The sequence below is a fragment of the Leucoraja erinacea genome, chromosome 12, assembly GCF_028641065.1.
Source record: "Leucoraja erinacea ecotype New England chromosome 12, Leri_hhj_1, whole genome shotgun sequence".
NCBI classification, from domain to species: domain Eukaryota; kingdom Metazoa; phylum Chordata; class Chondrichthyes; order Rajiformes; family Rajidae; genus Leucoraja; species Leucoraja erinaceus.
Genome location: NC_073388.1, coordinates 42383324 through 42403387, shown reverse-complemented (window position 1 = coordinate 42403387; position 20064 = coordinate 42383324). Strand labels below are relative to the sequence as shown.

Here is a 20064-nt window from a genome sequence, read left to right as displayed (position 1 = left end):
ACAAGGTTAATTCCCGGGATAGCGGGACTGTCATATGCTGAGAGAATGGAGCAGCTGGGCTTGTATACTCTGGAGTTTAGGATGAGAGGGGAACTCATTGAAATATATAAGATTGTTAAGGGTTTGGACATGCTAGAGGCAGGAAACATGTTCCCGATGTTGGGAGAGTCCAGCACTAGGGGCCACAGTTTAAGAATAAGGAAGGGCCGAATGGCCTACTCCTGCACCTATTGTCTATTGTCTATCCTAAACATTTAATTCAGTTCTCCATCAATCATGGTTGGATTTGAACCTGTGTGTCTTGAGGAGTCCCAGCCTCTAACTTACCAATCCTGTATCTTAACCACTTTGCTACTGTCCCCGCTGTGCAGATGAATTTGGTATAATTAGTCCTGAAAGAGGTACTTGATTGAGAGGGAAAAACAGATCAGCCATGATCAAAAGCCGGAACAGACTTGATGGGCCGAATGGCCCAATTCTTGGACTGATTCGATGGGCCAAACGGTCTAATTCTTGAACTGACTCGATGGGCCGAATGGCCTAATTCTGCTCTTATATCTTATGGTCGTGATTTCCCCCATTGCTCAACATTTTGTTCTACCCATTAGTGTCCATTTGTCCACTTGATATCTTCATGGTTAGAGTTTATTTGTTTCTACAACAGTCTCAGCTTAAATAACAGAGATGATCATAAATGGGTCTCAGAAATGGGTTGAAGAGCAATATTTGTCTTGAAGGCTTATTTTGGATCAGAAGGTTTTACTGGACAGTCTGTGGCATGTCGCTCCATGCCTTGGCCTTCTTCTTGGCGATGGCCAGCCAAGGAGGCTCCACTGTAGACAACGGAGCGAGCTTTGTGTTGGATATTGGCCGCTTGTCTCTTATTCCCATTCCACAGGCCTGTGGCTTTGGCTGTAGGTGGGGACCTGCCGAGATAACAAAAAGAACATCCCAATATCAAAACACATCCCACTAGTGTAGAGTGAGCTTCTGTCAGCCTGCATTGAAATTAATTGGATAGATATTGTTACAATACATCAAATCAGGATTAATGTAGAAACAAAGAACCACAGATGCTGGTTTATACCAGAGAAAGACACCAAATGCTGGAGTAACTCAGCAGGTCAGGCAGCATCTCTGGAGAAAAAGGATGGGTGATATTTTAGGTTTGGACCCTTCTTCAGACTCTTCTGTCTGAAGAGGTGACCCAATTTATTACCTTCCGAACATTCTATGTTGGCCATTTTCACATCATGCTTCCCCAGTATGTAAACTCTAAGATTAAACACATTAAAACCTACTCATAATTTTCAAAATTTCCTACAACAGGTCCCGACCCAAAATGTCTCCCAGCCTTTATCTCCAGAGATGCAAACTGACCCGTTGAGTTACTCCAGCACTTTGTATCAATAAATTGGGATTAATGGTCGGGTTAGCTGTAAGGCGTGGTTGGGCAAACTTGGATTGTTTTCTTTCAAACGTCAGAGGCTGAGTGGAGACTGTCACATCTTCGCCTCAGATGTGGAATAATAATGATACTGACACAATATTTACAGGATAGAAGTATATGGGAGGTATAGAAATGGTAGACAGTCAGAATGTGTAGGCAGGAACTGCAGATGCTGGTTTACACCGAAGATAGACACAAAATGCTGGAGTCTGAAGAAGGGTCTCAACCCGAAACATCACCCATTCCTTCTCTCCAGAGATGCTGCCTGTCCCGCTGAGTTCCTCCAGCATTTTGTGTCTATAGAGTCGGAATCTTTTCCCAGATGGAAATGTCAAAGGCAAGAAGGCATAGCTTTAAGATGAGAGGGGCAAATTGTAAAGGAGAAGTGTGGGGCAGGTTTTATATGCGGAGGTGAAAAACGCCTGGAATGTGCTGCCCATGGTGGTGGTGAAGGCAGATACGATAGTGGCATTTATGAGGCTTTTAAATAGGCACATGGATATGTAGGGAATAAAGAAATAACAATCATGTGCAGGCAGATGAAATTAGTTTATCATGTTTTGATACACACTTCGTTGTCCAAAGGGTTCAAAAGCTGCACAGTTCTACATTCTACGGATTAGTGGGCATAGCATTAAGGTGAGAGGGCCAAGGAGATGTATGGGGCAAGTTTTTTTTTACACAGACTGGTGGGTTGTACATTAAAGTTTCAGTTTATAGTTTAGTTTAATGTGGTCTGTACAGTGAAAACTACAGTGATACTGAGAGATGACATTCCAGGCGGATCATCCAGTGAGGCTTTATGTGTGGAATTGAGGTCAATGAGATCAATGGTTCTTTATTGTTTGTTTTTTTGTATTCAGTTCAGCAAAATATTACTATACACAAGCACAATCCTAGATTAAGTACAAAGTGCATAGAAATAGGCTACTGAGACAATATAAAAGAGTCGGCAGGTTTTGGCACCATTTTAAAACTGATCATTTTGATGGGACTGGCCGATAGTGCCCCCAATAGTCAGTGAAGTTAGAGGAGGAAATATGTGGGCATGTCACAGATAGTCGCAAGAATAATATAGTTGTAACAGTGGTGGATTTTAACTTGCCAAAATATCCACCGGGCTATCATAGTGCTAGGAGCTCGGATTTCAGCCAATTTGGAAGAATCAAACCTCAATTGAGAGTTCAATGCTTATGTTTGAATGGTAGGGGAATTAAATGATAAATAGAAAAATGGGGAAGATCCTGCTATATCCAACCCTGGATGTCTTTCCTTGACTGAAAAGTTTTCTTAAGTTTTTACCAAGCATAGGGGGAGCTGTTATCCTTGGCAATTGGTCCTCCGTCTTATTTATTTTCATTTCCATGTTCTGGAAGCTAGTGGGAGGCTCCTTATCCCTAGCTTGTTTCATCAGATGCTTCGTTGTTTCCTACAATGGAAAAGAAGTTGCAGTTAATGGGATCACAACGCATTCATTTACTAATGTTATTCAATTCGGTAAACCTTAATGGCATGGACCGAGTGTTCAAGGAATTTTGTCAATGAAGCAGGTTCATAATATTCCCTTATGTGGGAATACATAACAAGGGGCCCATTGCAAAAGAATCAGAAAGAAAGTCAGGCAAGACCCTTTGGCTCCAAGTGGTCAAGATTCAAGTGTGTTTTTTTTCTTATATGTCCCGAAACAGAACAATAACTTTTTTAATTGCAGAATGGGCGCAACAGATATATAAATATAGTTTTCTGTAAACACCATGATAAATAACAACAATATATATATTTATGTCTATATTCAAGATTAATCAAATTTGCAGCTCTCAATTCTTTATTACGATAGTAAATAATTGTATCATGTACCTAACCCTTTACTTCATTGCAACGTTAGCAGAATAATGCCTGACGCTTGGATAAGGGGGTATTAGCTTCAGGCACACTTTGCACAGATTTGGATTGTTCACTTTGGAACAGGGAGACCTGATGGAAGTATATGAAATTAAGTAAGGCAGGGCAGATAGATAGTTAGAACTATTTTCCCAGCATGAAAATATAAAATATTAGGGAACATAAGACCATAAGCTATGAGAGCAGAATTAAGGGCCTGTCCCACTTGGGTGTCATTTGCGCACCATTTACGCGACCTCGTTGTCGCGTTGAGCGCATGGGTAGCATGTGGGGGGGCGTGGGACGGTCGCATAGAGAAGCGCGGAGGGGTATGGAGTTGGGCGCGGTATCGTGCGGCACTCCAGGATTTTGTAGTGCACAAAATCTTTGCGCGCCTCCGGCGTGATGTATCGCATACGCACGCTGACGTCCTGACCTCGTACGTGCAGTACTGTAGTGTACAAATCAACTATCATGAATATCATGATTGTACATGCTTTTGATGGTGGAATGTAGGTGCATTTTGCGATGGAGTTTGAAATCAGAAAGTCCCCAGAGAATAAGTCATCTCTATTGAGTAATTTGCCTGTACACATGTAGGTGACATATTGTGGTGGGCAGATCTGCAACGTTTAATGCTGATGATTCATTAAAAATTGCGAATATTCAAACACTTGACACTCTTTTATAGAGTTTAAAACGCTTTGTTCAATGGGCAGCTGCACCGATAATTGAGTTTGTGGCTCAAGGTTCAATGTTAATACAAGGTCAAGGAGTCAAAGAACAATATTCGGTATTTTGCTTGTACGCTGAGTCGGCTCTGATTATTTTATCTGTTTATTTATTTTTTAGTTCCAGCTTCACGCACAACGTGACAAGTTCTCCTCATTTCAAATCCCCATCCCACACCCCCAAGGGAATGCACAAAAGTCACTTAACTAATAGTTGTGTAGCCATTTCCTCAGTGCGGGGTACCATCCGCAATACAGCGATTGGAACCAATACCATTTGTACTGAGCACGGAGCAAACATGGATATTCCAGGGGGGGGGAGGGCAGTGGGGAATGAAAACATAACCTGTGATGACGCATGAAGACGCGTGCGACAGTTACTACCGCCCTGTCGCGTAAATGACGACCAAGTGGGACAGGCCCTGTAGGCCATTCGGCCCACCGAGTTTGTTCCGCCCTTTATACATGGCCAATCTATTTTTATCCTCTCAACCCCATTCTTCTGCATTCTCATAGTTTAAGGTAACAAGGGCAAACTTTAAAAGAGATATGCGGGGTTTTTTTACACAGAGGATGGTGGTTTCCTGGAACCTGTCGGGGGAGAGGGAAACTAGAGGTATGCAAAGGATTACGTGCAGGCAGATAGGAGATGGTCTTGGCATCATGTTCGGCACAGATATAATGGGCTGAAGAAGGACACAGGTGCTGGAGTAACTCAGCAGGTCAGGCAGCATCTCTGGAGAACACAGAACATTTCCTGTGCCGTACCATTCTATGTTCTATGAGCTTTCAATGTGAATATAATACCAATTTAATGAATAAAACGTTACCTGTTTTGGGATGGGGGATTTATCCTCCAAGAGATGGGTTTTCTCTTCAGTTGTTGAGTACTGATCCTGAAAGCCCTTCTGTTTCTGTCTTGCCAAGGAGATCCAGACTGGCTCTGCGTGTTTGACTCTGGGACAATTTGCCGGTTCAGGCTTGGCAGATTGAACGTTCCTCTCTGTGTAACAGATTTAGAAAATCAAATACCTTTTTCAGCAAGCGGAAATAAACAACAATCTAATCGACTGTTTCCATTCTACCAGGCTCAGCCAGATTTATATTTATTTACAGAAAAACATAGAAAAATAGGTGCAGGTGTAGGCCATTCGGCCCTTCGAGCCAGCACTGCCATTCAATATGATCATGGCTGATCATCAAAAATCAATATCCCATTCCTGCTTTTTCCCCATGTCCTTTGGCCCTAAGAGCTAAATCTAACTCTCTCTTGAAAACGGGCATTTGAATCTTTCCTTCAACAGACAACACACAACTGAAAACTGGCTGGTTTAACTTACATATAGTTGAGGTTACAACTTTCTACAGAGCAAAGAAGGTTGAGGCTCAGATATTTACAGCCTTGAAGCTAGTTGGTAAGATAAAGACTAAAGCTGGAGACCTTGAATATAAATTAGCCACTAATAAATCAAAGGAGAAATTCAGACGAAAACGCCTTTATCAAACTGCTTGTCAGAATATACAATGCACTCTCCCACATTGAGTAGTTAAATTGAAAAGCATAAAAGCATTCAAGGGAAAGTTAATCAGTTCAGTTTTCAGTTCAGTTCAGTTCAGTTCAGTTCAGTTTAGTTTAGTTTAGTTTAGTTTAGTTTAGAGAAACAGCATGGAAGTAGGCCATAAGGACCACTGAGTCCACGCTGATCATCGATCACCCATTCACGCTAGTCTTCGGTTATCCTATTTCCTCATACACTCCCTACACATTAGGGGCAATTTTACAGAGGGCTAATTAACCTACAAACCCACACGTCTTTAGGATATGGTACGAAACTGGAGTACCCAGAGAAAACCCACATGGTCACAGGGAGAACGTACAAACTCTGTACAGCACCCATAGTCAGGGTCAAACCCGGGTCTGTGCTGCTGTGAGGCAGCGGCACTACCAGCTGTGTCGCTGTGCCGATTTTAAGTAAGTTGATAGCATTGTTAAGCGAAGAATGGTGGAAAAATTTCAAACAGAGCACACACGTCTATATCATAGGTAATACAATTTGCAGAACTACTGAGAAATTGCATAATATGATCCCAATGTTGTCTCTTATTAACATCAATGGTGTGAATTAGTTTCTATCCTGCCATCAATCTGTGTGGAGATTGAGTGTTCTCCTTGTGACTGTGTAGATTTTCTCTGGGTGCTCCAGTATCTTCCCACATCCCAAAGATGTGCGGGTTTGTAGGTTAATTGGCCCTTTGTAAAATTGCTCCTAATGCGTAGGTAGTGGATGAGGAAGTAGGATCACTTGTGTGAACGGATGGCTGTGGAAGCTGTCAATGGATTTTTTAAAGGCAGGAGAATAGGGTTGAGAGGGAAAGATAGATCAACCAAGATTGAATAGCGGAGGAGACTTGAAAGATGAAACGCCTAATTCTGCTTTTGGAACGTATTAATTTATGGGTGGTTGATGGTCAGCATGGACTCAATGGGCCTTACGACCCGTTTCCATGCTGTGTCTCTAAACCAAATTAAACTAAACCAACTTTTATGCTTTTATGCTTTTCAATTTAACAACTCAATGTGGGAGTGAGTTACATATTCTGATAACTCTCTTGATAAAGGCAATTGACAATAGCCAATAGGTGAAGGATTAGGCCATTCGGCCCTTCGATGTGATCATCGCTGATCATCCACAATCAGTACCCCGTTCTCCTCATATCCACTGACTCCAATATTTTTAAGAGCTCCATCTAACTCTCTTGAAAGCATCCAGAGATCCAGCCTCCATCGCCCTCTGAGGCAGAGAATTCCACACTCACAACTCTCTGTGTGAAAAAGTTTTTACTCATCTCTGTTCTAAATGGCTTACCCCTTATTCTTAAACTGTGGCCCCTGGTTCTGGACTTCCCCAACATCGGGAACATGTTTCCTGCCTCTAGCATGTCTAAACTTTAATAATCGTATTTGTTTCAATAAGATATCCTCTCATCCTTCTAAATTCCAGAGGAACATGCCCAGCCGCTCCATTCTCTGAACATATGACAGTCCCGCCATCCCGGGAATTTACCTGGTGAACCTATGCTGCACTCCTTCAATAGCAAGGAAGGCAATTTTTATTAACTGCTAAATAATGAATAGAACAAATGATGAGCCACAACAAACTGAAGTCACACACCTGATGTATTTGCACTGTCTGCAGAGGTTTCACTATTCTTTCTTTCATTCTTTACTCGGGGAATGTGATACTTTTCTCTCGTAACACGTTCTGTTGGAGTGTCCAGTGATTCGGGTTTCCTGGATGTAGGACAACCATCCATCTGCCCCTCGAGCAGCAATCCAGCAGCATTTTTACTCATGTCCTTTTCATTCCTGGTTGTCAGAGAAGCTTCTGATTGCTCACCCATCCCACCGTCACCTTTCCGGAGATCTGGACTTTGTGTTGCTAAGCAGGATGCCACTCCCATAGCAACTTTTCCCTCGACCTCTTTATGTTTAAAGTTGACTTCAGTCGAATATTTGTAAGGAGGTGATGTCCTCCTCAGCCTGACACCAAATGGACTTCTCTTGGTCTCCTGTTCACTTTTTGCTTGTTGTACAATATCTTGGAGACAGTTGTCTGCAGGAGCTGGTTCATTGTCAACAGGGTTCTCCTTCAACGGCAGGTTATGAATCTGTTGGTGTCTTATGGATTCTTCAACGTCTTGAGTTGGAAATGCTTCTTTGACATCTACTTCGGATGTGTTTTCACAACACCCAGATTTTGGCTCTGTCGGAAGACTACAGTCCACGTTCCTTCTGTTGACATCCATCAATGACCTCTGCCAAGCAGACGCAACTGAGAACTTGATTGGACCTTGGCTATTTGGCTGTTGCTGTTCCTGCGATAGCTCATCTAAGATTGAAAGTTCAAGCTCTGACTGACTGCATTCAACTTGGGGAGTGGAAAGGTCTGGTTGCTTTACTGAATCTCCAAGTGGAACTTCAGATATAAAACCTATGTCATCTGTTAGTTTATCGCATGGTTTTGGGACATGGTCTGGCCTGTGGTTTAATATGCCCTTGGCATCTGCCTCCTCCACTGTCGACTGATGTGTCAGGGCATTGTCCACACAGCCGTTACACTCTTTGGAAGAATCCAATGATTCATCAGAAAATGGGACTTCCTTTGCTTGTTTAGATGTCAAACAAGATTCTGGTGTGCTTGAAATGGTTCCCTTTTCTTTATCCACCTGAGGCAGTGCAGCCAAGTTGCTTATTAGTGATGGAGGCACATTGGCATTGGGTGAAACCAACTCTCCCTCATCATCCAAGAATGAGGGATCTTCATTGGTTTCAGCTAAATCTGTATACTGAACTTTTTTCTCAGAGACCTCTGGTGTGGCAGCCACAGCAACCTGTGTGGGGCAGGAGGACAAAGCTTCATTTTGTTCTTCGTCAGCAATGGGCTCTGCTGAAGACAACCTGGAATCCTCTTCATCCACTGGCAATGTTCCTGGTGCCAAATCTGCAACGCTAGGAATTTCCTTGGAGTCGGACGGGTCTTCAGAGTTACAGACTGTTTCTGAAGGAAGTACCATGTGACCTGTAGGGATAGGCAAGGTATCTCCATGCAGATTGGTGGTTTCCCCATCAAATATATCTTCATGTACTGGAAGGTGAGTATCAGAAGAAGCTCTGGAAATCTTCTGAACTTTTTCTGTACATTCCTCTTCATTCATTTCGAGAAACTTTGAACAAGGCATTTTGTTTTGTTGGATGTCACTGTCACCAAGTTCCAATGAAACTGTTATGAAGATCAAAAGAGATGCATTATTTCACATAATTCTACATTAATTAAATGATAAATGACAGCTTAAACTTAAGCATTAAACTCCAAATCTCAGGATTGGTCAATTACTCATCAAAAAGCCAGTTTTGTTCCTTTTATGTTGTTTTAATTTTAATGCTAGTTTGTAGTTGGGTGGTGAATCCATGAAATTAATTGCCACAGAAGGTTGCGGTGGCCTTGGGTACTTTTAAAGTCATTGGGTACTTTTAAAGCGGAGATTGATATGTTCAATTAATAAGGGTGTCAAAGGTTACGGGGGAAGGCGGGAGAATGGAATTGAGAGGGAAAAATAGATCAGCCATGATTGACTGGTGGAGTAGACTTGATGGGCTGAAAGGCCTAATTCTACCCCTATGCGTTATGGTCTATAAATGGGGACATAATCCTCACCAGAGCCTCAATGATTCTTGTCAGCCAGGCTTCCCTATTCTCGCCAGCCCGCCCCTTCATTCTAAATCTCTTTCCCTGAACTCTCTTTCCCTCATATTCAAAAGCCACCCACTTGCCAAATGTCCCTAATTACCTATCCTGATCAATCTGCACGAGTTCCTGTCTAATGGCATCAAAATTAATCTTGCCCTAATTTATGACATTAAACTTATCCTCCAGTCCTATTGGTTTCCATTACTAGTTTAAAACCAGTATAATTCTAGTCACTGGTCCCAACATTTCTCCTGCACAGGAACCAGTCACTTGCCCAGCCTTATTTCTCAAGAGAAAGTCGAGAAAGGTGCTATTTCCTTCAGTAGAAGGGTGGACAATTGGAAGGCATACAGTAAGTTTTAACAACATAGGATTAGATAGCGGTCAACTTCTTTCTAACCAAGAGGGTCGGAAAACTGAAATTCACTGCCTGCAGGGTAATTAGGGCAAAACGTCCCAGAAGAGATCCCTGAAGTGAAACAATCTTCAACGACTCTTCTGGCCAAAGCGCTGGGAAATGGTATTGATATCAGTCAGCATGGACATTAGGGGCCAAATGGTCTCTATTTAAGTCAAAGGCCTGTGAGATCCTGTGATCAAACAACATACCAAATCTACTTTAATGTAGAGATTCACAGAGTACTTGAATGCATATATACTGTTGTGGGATGCCTTGATATCATTACGAGTTTCTTAGTCTCTTTTTTATCTACAATAAGAAGGGCAACAAATGCTGGTCTTGCCTGCCAGGGCGGCACAGTGGCGCAGTGGCAGAGTTGCTGCCTCATAGCTCCAGAGACCTAAGTTCGATCTTGACTACAGGTGTTGTCCGTAGGGAGTTTGCACGCTCTCCCTGAGACTGTGTGGCTTTTCTCCAGATGCTCCGGTTTCCTCCCACACTCCAAAGATGTGCATGTTTTTGGGTGAATTTGCTTCTGTAAATTGTAAATAGTCTGTAGTGTGTTGGATATGGCAGTGTACGGGGTGATCGCTGGTGGACGGGGACATGGTGGGCCAAAGGGCCTGTTTCCATGCAGTATCTCTAAAACATAATCTACATTGCAAAGACGGAATTTATAAATGAATGGCGGGAATTGTTGTCGTTCTGTACACAGGAGGATCCCGTGATGCCTACTCGCAGGCCAATCACATCCTCTCAAGGGTAATATGGAAGTAAAGAGGGCATTGATTTAGCCTCTCATTTAACCAACTAATACCTGGGAGCATTGGGCCACAAGATATTGATTAACTGAACTTATGGAATGATACAGCATGGAAACAAGTCCTTTGGGCCACACCAAAAAACACTCCAGTTCTATGTTATCCCACTTTCTCATCCACTATCTACACTCTTGGAGCAACTTAACCTACAAACCTGCATTTCTTTGGGATGTGGGAGGAAACCCACACAGTCACACGGGGAATATGCACACTCCACACAGACAGCACCTGAGGTCAGGATCAAATCCAGGTATCTAGCACTGCGTGGCAGCGGCTCTATAAGTGGCGCCACTGTGCCACCTTTGGTAACTTAACGAGATATTTCCAATCTGTCCATTGTTTGATTAGATACGAGGAACATACCTATTTCCTACTTACTTTCATTTGGCTGCTGAGTTCCAGACGCTCTGACTTGCTCCCGTTCATCTTTCCTTTCAAGCAAATTAAATGTTTTATCCTTTGGACTTCCAGAATATTCTCTCTAACGGATAGTAACATTATGTTAGTTTACACATAGTTTAAGCATTTACTTATAATTAACTCTGTTCTTCAACAACTCACAATTGAAGACTTTAACAGAGATGTGAATTCTCTCAGCTTCTGATCATTTGGTTGTTATTGGTGACTTAAGAACAGCAGCTTAAAAGTTACTGAACTTATTGAGCAAGCGATGGATGAAAGAGATTACTCAGGTTCCTTTATGAGTGTACATTGATCTGCTCATTTCAGAAAGTAGAGCGGAGAACCATCTCCCCGTGGAGTCTCTGAGATACAGACTTTCAACAAGGAAGCCTTGGGGCATCAGGGTAGCGCAGTGGTTGAGTTGCTGCCTTACAGTGCCAGTGACCCAGGTTCGATCCTGACTACAGGTGCTGTCTGTATGGAGTTTGTACATTCTCCCTGTGACCGTATGAGTTTTTTCCAGGTGCTCCAGTTTCCTCCCACATTCCCAAGATGTACAGGTTTGTAGGTTAATTGGATTCTGTAAATTGTAAAATTGTCCCTGTGTTAGTGTACGGGGTGATTACTGGTCGGCACGGATGCGATAGGCCAAAGGATCTGTTTCCACGCTGCATCTCTAAAGTCTAAAGGACTATGCCAACCATCAACCATTCATTTACACTTATCCTTCAATAATTCTTTTTTCTAATTCTGCTCATTTCAGAAAGTAGAGTGGAGAACCATCTGCCTATGGAGTCTCTGAGACATACAGACCCACATTCCCATTAACATCCCTAGATTCCACCAGACACACTCAGAACAATTTACTGTGGATAATTAATCTAAATACCCAAATGCCCTTTGGGATGTGGGAAGAAATTAGAGCTTACGGGACAAACCAACTTGGAAGGCTTAGAAAGTTTGTCATGTCCCCAAGAACTCTCATTCAACTTCTACAGATGCGTCATCGAAAGCATTTTATCAGGATGCAGCTAGGATCATGGTTTGGGGGGAGCTCCATCCAAAACCGCAAGAAATTGTAGAGAATAGTGGACGCAGTCCAGACCATCACACACACGTTATTCCCTTTACCCCGTATCTATATACTGTGGACAGCTTGATTGTCTATATTACTAAAAGTCTGATCTTGACCACTTCCTGTTGTTCTGAATATTGATTTTAGAAAACACGCTGCCACTTACAGCTGTGATTTTTGGCCATTTAACTCAGAGTCCCCTCTGCGGCGCAGGACAAGAGGATTTTTCCCATCGATGAAAAATAAAAGAGTTATTAGCGTTTAAAAAATGTTGAGATTCTCTCTCCTGAAGGCCACGCCCATTCCGGAGGGACTATAAAACCCGGAAGAGTTGAGTGCCTCAGTCAGTCTTTGCAAGATGGGGGAGCGAGAGGGCCATGTCTCTCAGTCTGAGCTGTGAATAACGCTGAACACATATCTGCTAAACTGTGAGTGTTTTTACTGACCTGTCAGTGCCCTTAATATGGTTTGAAAATATAGTTTGGAAATGCTAAAGCTGTGTTGCCTTTGGTTTGGAAATGCTAAAGCTGTGTTGCCTTTGGTTTGGAAATGCTAAAGCTGTGTTGCCTAATTAAAGTTGCCTTGCCTAATTAAAATTGCCTTGCCTAATTAAAGTTGCCTTGCCTAATTAAAGTTGCCTTGCCTAATTAAAGTTGCCGTGCCCAATTAAAGTTGCCTTGCCTAATTAAAGTTGCCTTTCCTAATTAAAGTTGCCTTGCCTAATTAAAGTTGCCTTGCTTTCTTATATAATTAAAAGTTTAATCTTGACCACTTCCTGTTTGCGCTTTATATTGATTGTAGAAATAACGTTAACACATACGGTTAACACATGCGATTGTTAGCCATCTTACTCAGAGACCCCTCCGCTCATCAGGTGCTGAGGATTTTTCCCATCTATGAAAAATATTAGTGTTTAAAAAAAATTCTCTCTCCTGTCAATCACACCATGAAGGCCATGAAGAATCTGATGATCCCTTCTGGTGGGAGAGGGGGAGGGACTATAAAATCCAGAAGTGTGGGTGTGGCACGGTCTCTGCAAGATGGAGGAGAGAGATTGACTCGCTGTCTTTAGTGGCCTTCACCCTGCTTGAAATGGTATGAAACTGCACTTGAATTTGGTGGCCTTGCACCCTGCTTGGTGATAAGAAACTGCACTTGAATTTGGTGGCCTTGCACCCTGCTTGAAATGGAATTTCAAGGAATAGCCGTGAGTCAACTGCCAGACCACCAGCCGTGAGTGAGTGAGCTACCAGCACAACAGGCTTGAATTACTGAGCCGCCAGCCCAAGAATCCCCTCGGCCCACAATGTCCACTAGCCCTCTGGAAACATGTCCCATCAGCCCACAACACCCATACTAGCGCTCCAGAAAGAATAGGTGACGTTTCGGATAGAGACCCTTCTTCAGACTAGAACAAAACTGGAATTCAGAGTGTTCAGTTCTGGGTGTTTGATATATTAACAAAATGGTGAATGAGTGTGTGGCGAATGGATGGAAAAAGTGGGATAACATAGAGGTAATCGATGGTCGGCGTGGACTTGATGGGCCAAATGGCCTGTTTGCATGCTGTATCTCTATCTACACTAATTAAGTTAATATCCAGCAGAATACATAACCATATCATTCCATTCTAAAGGTATACAACTGAAAATTCTGAGAAGAAAATGTTATTTAATCTTGCATGTCACCCTGGAAATATCACCAAACAAAGAAACCTTTCAAATGTTCTATAAACGAATAAAGCAGGCAGAATTCCTCACAGCTGGATGCAAGTCTCAGGAGTTACTTTTTATACTGTATTTAGCAGCTTAAAATGTCTACTGACATCTACTCCATAACTCAAGGGATAAGGTATTTTTAAACTGGATCGGTTTAGATTTGCGTGGTGTATTACATTGTACTTTGGAAATGTCAAGAATATAATTTCATTTAAAAATAATATAATGAGCTTGAAGATGTAGTTTATCCATATGGAACTGTGACTAATCATTAGTCATGTGTAATTGCCAGTTCGTTAATTTAACTTTTCAATGGAAAATCATTATTTTAGCTGAAAATCACTAATCTCACTATCAAACTTTTAGCAGCAGAGATGTACGCAGAGAAGGAGGGGGAAGTGGCAGTATGGTGGTGAAAGGGACCTCATTTTAAAAGCAGTCATAGTTTCTAGGCATAGGCTCAGTCTTTTGAGGATGAAATGGGAAGAGAAATATTAGTTCATGTAAAAGACGCTGGGTGCTCAAGTGTTGGAAATGTGTTTGAGACTGAACTTTTGGAGTCTGAGGGAATCAAGAGGTATGCATGGAGTTGATTTGAAAGTTCATGATCTTGAAGAGTTTAGCTCCAACCCCCACCCCAAGGCTTTTTTGTCCTATTCCTTCTTCCATTTTTTACACACTTACAATGATGTAGCTCTTTTATTGGTAAAATCTAGGTTGAATTTACCAGCTTTTTTTTTTCTTTGTCATGAGAATATTAGGGTGTCACAGTAGAACAGCTGATAGAGCAGTTGGTTCACCGTGCCAGGGGCCCAGGTTCATTCCTGACACCATGCTGACTATGTAGAGTTTGCATGTTCTTCCTGCAACCAGTTGGGTTTCCTCCGGGTGCCCCGGTTTCCTCCCACACCCTAAAGACGAGTGAGTTTGTGGGTCTGTGGCCTGTGTAAGTTATCCCTAATGTAGGTAAATGGTACAATCTGGGGAAGTTGATCAGCATGTGTGGGGAGATGTTAAAAAAAGTGTGATTAAAATAGGATTAGTTGGTTGCGGGTCGGCATGGCCCCAATGGGCCAAAGGGCCTGTCCTCATGTTGTATGACTCAATGACAATAACATCAGAAATCCTAGCTACTCAGAATGTCAACAACATGATCTGAACTGGCTGAGAAACAGTTCCAGCACTGAGGTTTATTAGAAAATGAATCCAAATCCTACAGTTGCTGGAGATCTGAAATAAAAATAGGAAATGTTGGGAATACTCAGCAAGTCAAGCAGCATCCATGGAGAAACAGAGTCAATAGTTCAGGTCGATGACCTTTAGACTTTAGAGATACAGCGTGGAAAAAGGCCCATCGAGTCCGCTCCGTTCCGCAGTCATCCCGTACACTTGCACTATCCTACACACTAGAGACAATTTACATTTACAGAAGCCAATTAACCTACAAACCTTCTTCTCCAAACAATTCTTTGGAATGGAGGAGGAAATCGGAGCACCCAGAGAAAACCCAAACTTCATACAGCCATCACCTCCAGTCAGGATTCTCTCAAGCCAGACGAATCTGCAATTCCTTGTGTCTTCCACACTGACCTCTCCATTCTGGGCCTTCTCCATTGCCAGAGTGAGGCCACACGCAAACTAGAGGAACAGGTCCTCATATTCTGCTTCGGCAGTCTACAATCCAACTTTATGAACATTGGCTTTTCCAATTTTAGGTAACTAGCGAACTAAACTCTCCCGCCCTACCCTTATTTCCCCCTCGTTTCCCTGTTCCCCACGAGGAGATACACCTATTCCCTCCCATATCCAACTCTCCTCTTTCCTCTGCTCCATGTCTCCTTCCACCTACATCCCTTCTTCTGGCTTCATATCTCACATCTCCCATTATTTTTTCATTTCTGGCCTTTGTCCGCCCATTTACAAAACAACCTCCCCTCACGTATATCAACCCCATTACTTGCTAGGCTTTGTCCCACCCCCATCTCCCTTCCAGATTTCTCATCCCTACGACAATCAGTCTGAAGAACGGTCTTGACCGGAAAGGTCACCTATCTATGACCACCAGAAATGTTGACTGACCCACTGTTTTTTTTTGTAAACCAGCATCTTCAGTTCTAATTTTAATGTTTTATGACTATCATGATTTTTGGGGGGGGGGGGGGGGGGGGGGGGGGTGAATTCTCGGGTCATGACTAGCAATATTATTTGTTTAACACCTGAAATAAGAGATAATTCCTCGATAGTCTATCACTTTAAACACAGACACACACTCAGGTTTGAAAAAAATATCAGAAACATACCAAGAAAAACAATTGTGTCAATACGAGTTTAAAAATATTGTGTGCACCCGATATTAATTTCAGTTTGAACCTGTTCTCTTGTTTAGAATTAATGAAATGCCACATCCTGACTAAAAATAAAGTCAATTAATTATAGTGCACTATTCATTATATAATGTAAACTGCAGTTGTTTTATTGTTAAAATAAGATTTAAATGGAGTTAAATATACCGTTCAACACCATCTATGCATGTTTCTCTTTGAATGCAATTGATAGGGTTGGGGTTTGGTGTTATTAAGAGTAAAAATTCAATTTTAGCTTTAGACACAGCATGAAACAGTCCCTTCAGCCCACCGAGTCCACACTGACCATCGATCACCTGTCAACACTAGTTCTACGTTATCCCACTTTCTTATCAACTCTGTACACATTAGGGGCAATTTCCAGAGGGCCAATTAACCTACCAACCTGCATGTTTAGAGCATGGAAACAGGCCCTTTAGCCCATCGATCACCTGTCAACACCAGTACTATGTTATCTTATTTTCTCATCCACTCCCTACACACTAGGGGCAGTTTTTTTTACCAAGGCTAATAATCTACAAACTGCACATCTTTGGGATGTGGGAGGAAACCTGAGCACCCGGAGAAAACCCACATGGTCACAGGTTGAACGTGCAAACTCCACACAGACAGCACCCGAGGTCAGGACTGAACCCGGGTCTCCGGCACGGTGTGACAGCAGCACTAGCATCTGTGCCTTTGTGCCGCTCTAATGTATATTACAGTACGGTACAGTGGATAAGTTTGACAAAAGACTTTTTGATTTCCAAGTGCTCGCGGAGAATGCATTCTTACATTAGCTGGTTTTGTCTGCTTGGCAAAGAACTTGTGTCGACGAGGATTAATGGCAATCTTGTGCTTGGCCGCAGAGTGGTCGAGGCAAGTGAGTGAACTAGCCGGAGAGCTGAAGCCAACAGGAAGTGAGTCAGAGGTGGTTGCCATGGGAACCAATGGAGAGATGGGTCTGGAAGAAGCAATCGAGAATATCTGTAAAAGAAAAAAGTAGACAACAGTTTGGATTACCATAATAACAGATCATTCTAATATACACCACTTGTGTCAAATGTCGCAGAAAGAGATATTATCCCTTTTGTCCAGTCATCTTGATTCACTTATCCCATGCACTTCCCAACGTGTTCCGTGGTTGTGTTCTAAGGAAACCATCCCTCTCTCCTTTGGTGTAGAAAGGAACTGCAGATGCTGGTTTACACTGAAGATAGACACAAAGTGCTGGATAACTCAGCAGGTCAGGCAGTATCTCTGGAGAAAAGGAATAGGTGACGTTTCAGGTCCAGACTGCCTGACCTGCTCAGTTTGGATTGAACCCGGGTCTCTGGCGCTGCAAGGCAGAAACCCTACCTCTGCGCCACTGTGCCGCCCTTTCTGATTTTATTACAGGTTAATAATGATTAAATATGGATTATTTTTGCAAAGAGATGACAGTGACAAACTGGCATGATTACCTGCCATCATGTTGAACTAAAAGCAGTATCAGGCCCTGAGGAATTGGAATTGTCTATATTCTGCTCCATTAGGTATCAATACCAAAGAGAACGGTTAAATATTTACCATTTCTTCATCTTCACTTTCGGTTCCGCCGAAACTTAAAGAGTTCTGTCGCTCATCAGGGGCAGCGGACTGTGGGATGGAAACATGAAGAGGGTCAGTGAAGGGAAAAGGATGGCTTATGTTTATTTGACAGATGACTGAAATCGTAGTAAACTATAGGCCTGAACCAATAGAGGATGTTCCTTATGGAAAAATGCACAAAAGTCATTAGAGGAAATCCACTGGAATAGGTTTTGATTAAACGATGCAGCATCGAAACAGGCTCTTAGGCCCACTGAGTCCATGCCGACCATCGATCACCCATTCACACAAGCTTTATGTTATCCTACTTTCGCATCCACTCTCCGCACACTAACGGCACTTTACAGAGGCCAACTAACCTACAAACCTGTACATCTTTAGGATGTGGGAGGAAACCCATGCGGCCGCAGGGAGAACATGCAAACTCCACACAGACAGCACTGAAGATCAGGATCAAACCCAGTGTCTGGTGTTGCAGCTCTACCCACTGCTCCCCATGTGCTACTCGGTCTCTATATTTAATTTCTAAATTAGGCCCAAATTTTCAATCCATTTCTTTCCCACCGATTCTCCCTTTCTTTCCCACCGATTCTCAACTTACTTAACAAACTTGGGAGCATTTGTGGGGAGATTTACCACACTAGAGACCTGGGTTCCATCCTGCCCATGGGAGCTGGCTGCGAGGAGTTTGCACGTCCTCCCTGTTTCCTCCCCCATCCCAAAGACATGTGGATCTGTTGGTTTATCGGCCTCTGTAAATTGCCCCGGTTGAGTTGGGAGTGTATGAGGAGGTGGGATAACATGGAGCTAGTGAACAGATGATCGATGATTGGCTTTGACTCGGTGGGTTGTTTCCATGCTGTATGTCTAATCTAAACTGAACTAAACAAGCTTCTATAAGATAGGGTACTGCTCAATTCACGTCTACATCTTTGTGGACAATGGACTTTGTCTATGGAACTGAGGTGGTACAATGCTGAGAACTCTGAACTCTGTGTCTTCCCCTTTGCTCTATCTATTTTTACTGAGTTTGTTTTTAAGTACAGTGTATCTCATCTATTTGGAGAGCATGCAAATCAAAACTTTTCACAGTAACTTGGTATACGTGACAATAATAAATCTAAATCTGAAACTTTCCCTGCAAACTTTCAGATGTAGAGGTCCACACACAAAGTCATGATAATAATAATATTAATATAATAATAATAATAATAATAATAATAATAATATATTTTATTGTCATTGCACATAAGTGCAACGAGATTTGGTATGCAGCTTCCATCCGACATCATAACTTAAATAACTAATAAAATTTAGATTTAGATACCCCGAGAACATGGTTTGTAAAGAGAACATTAAAACAGTAAAATAGTAAAAACAGTTCAAACAGACTGAAGTGCAGACGTGTCTGCGCGACGTGACCATCCGAGGGAGACAGTCCATGGGGGTGGGGGTCACTCAGCAGGGCCAGTTCAGAGCCGCTATAGCTCTGGGAATGAAGCTGTTTCGTGAGTCTGGAGGTGTGGGCGTAGAAGGCCTTGTAACATCTGCCGGAGGGAAGTAGTTCGAACAGTCCATTACAATGGTGTGAGGAGTCTTTATGGATGCTGACGGCCTTCCTGAGGCACCGTGTGTGGTAGATGCCCTCCAAGGCTGGTAGCGGTGTCCCAATAATCTTCTGCGCTCTGTGGACGAGGCGCTGAAGAGCTCTCCTCTCCGCCTCAGTGCAGCTGGGATACCACACAGAGATGCCATACGTTAATATGCTCTCTGTGGTGTAGCGGTAGAAGGTTGTCAACAGCTGTTGGGGCAGACCAGTCTTTTTTAATGTTCTCAGGAAGAATAGTCGTTGCTGTGCCTTCTTGACCAGCGCAGCGGTGTTGGTGGACCATGTGAGGTCCTCTGAAATGTGAGTGCCCAGAAACTTAAAGCTGGACACTCTCTCCACACTGTCCCCGTAGATGGAGATTGGGGCGTATTCTCCATTATGTGACCTCCTGAAGTCAATAATCAGCTCCTTGGTCTTGGAGGTGTTTAGTGACAAGTTGTTACGTGAGCACCAGTCCGCCAGGTTCTGGAACCTCCACTCTGTAGTTTGTTTCATCACTGTTGGTGATCAGCCCAATCACCGTTGTGTCGTCTGCAAACATGACGATGGTGTTGGTGTCGAATGCAGGAACACAGTTGTGTGTGAAGAGGGAGTAGAGCATGGATTGTTACTCCTGAGGGAGTTAGGCTTTTAACCTGTTATCACCTAGAAATTCTTCCAAACTTCATAAACCCATAAATAATTGGAGACACTGGGATAATGCAGCACGAGGCTTATAAAGGTAGTTTCTACATAGCCTGTCCACTTTGGCACTGGGAGAATGACTACAGCAACACAATGAAGCAAGCAGTGAAGA

The 20064-nt window shown here is 42.8% G+C and overlaps 1 protein-coding gene across 2 annotated transcripts in view; it reads right to left on the bottom strand.

Annotated features, from left to right (window-relative positions):
* Nucleotides 1-631: 631 nt before the first annotated feature.
* zgc:66433 (uncharacterized protein LOC321250 homolog) overlaps nt 632-20064 on the bottom strand; it is a 62040-nt gene continuing 42607 nt past the window's right edge. For both annotated transcript variants that reach the window (XM_055644004.1, XM_055644003.1), the window contains exons 6-12: nt 17639-17707; nt 16865-17056; nt 10911-11013; nt 7236-8843; nt 4893-5065; nt 2753-2879; nt 632-926 (exon numbers count right to left, since the gene is read on the bottom strand). In XM_055644004.1, coding sequence (XP_055499979.1) covers nt 760-926; nt 2753-2879; nt 4893-5065; nt 7236-8843; nt 10911-11013; nt 16865-17056; nt 17639-17707 — 2439 coding nt within the window. In that variant the 3' untranslated portion in view covers nt 632-759. The remainder of the gene's footprint in view (nt 927-2752; nt 2880-4892; nt 5066-7235; nt 8844-10910; nt 11014-16864; nt 17057-17638; nt 17708-20064) is intronic.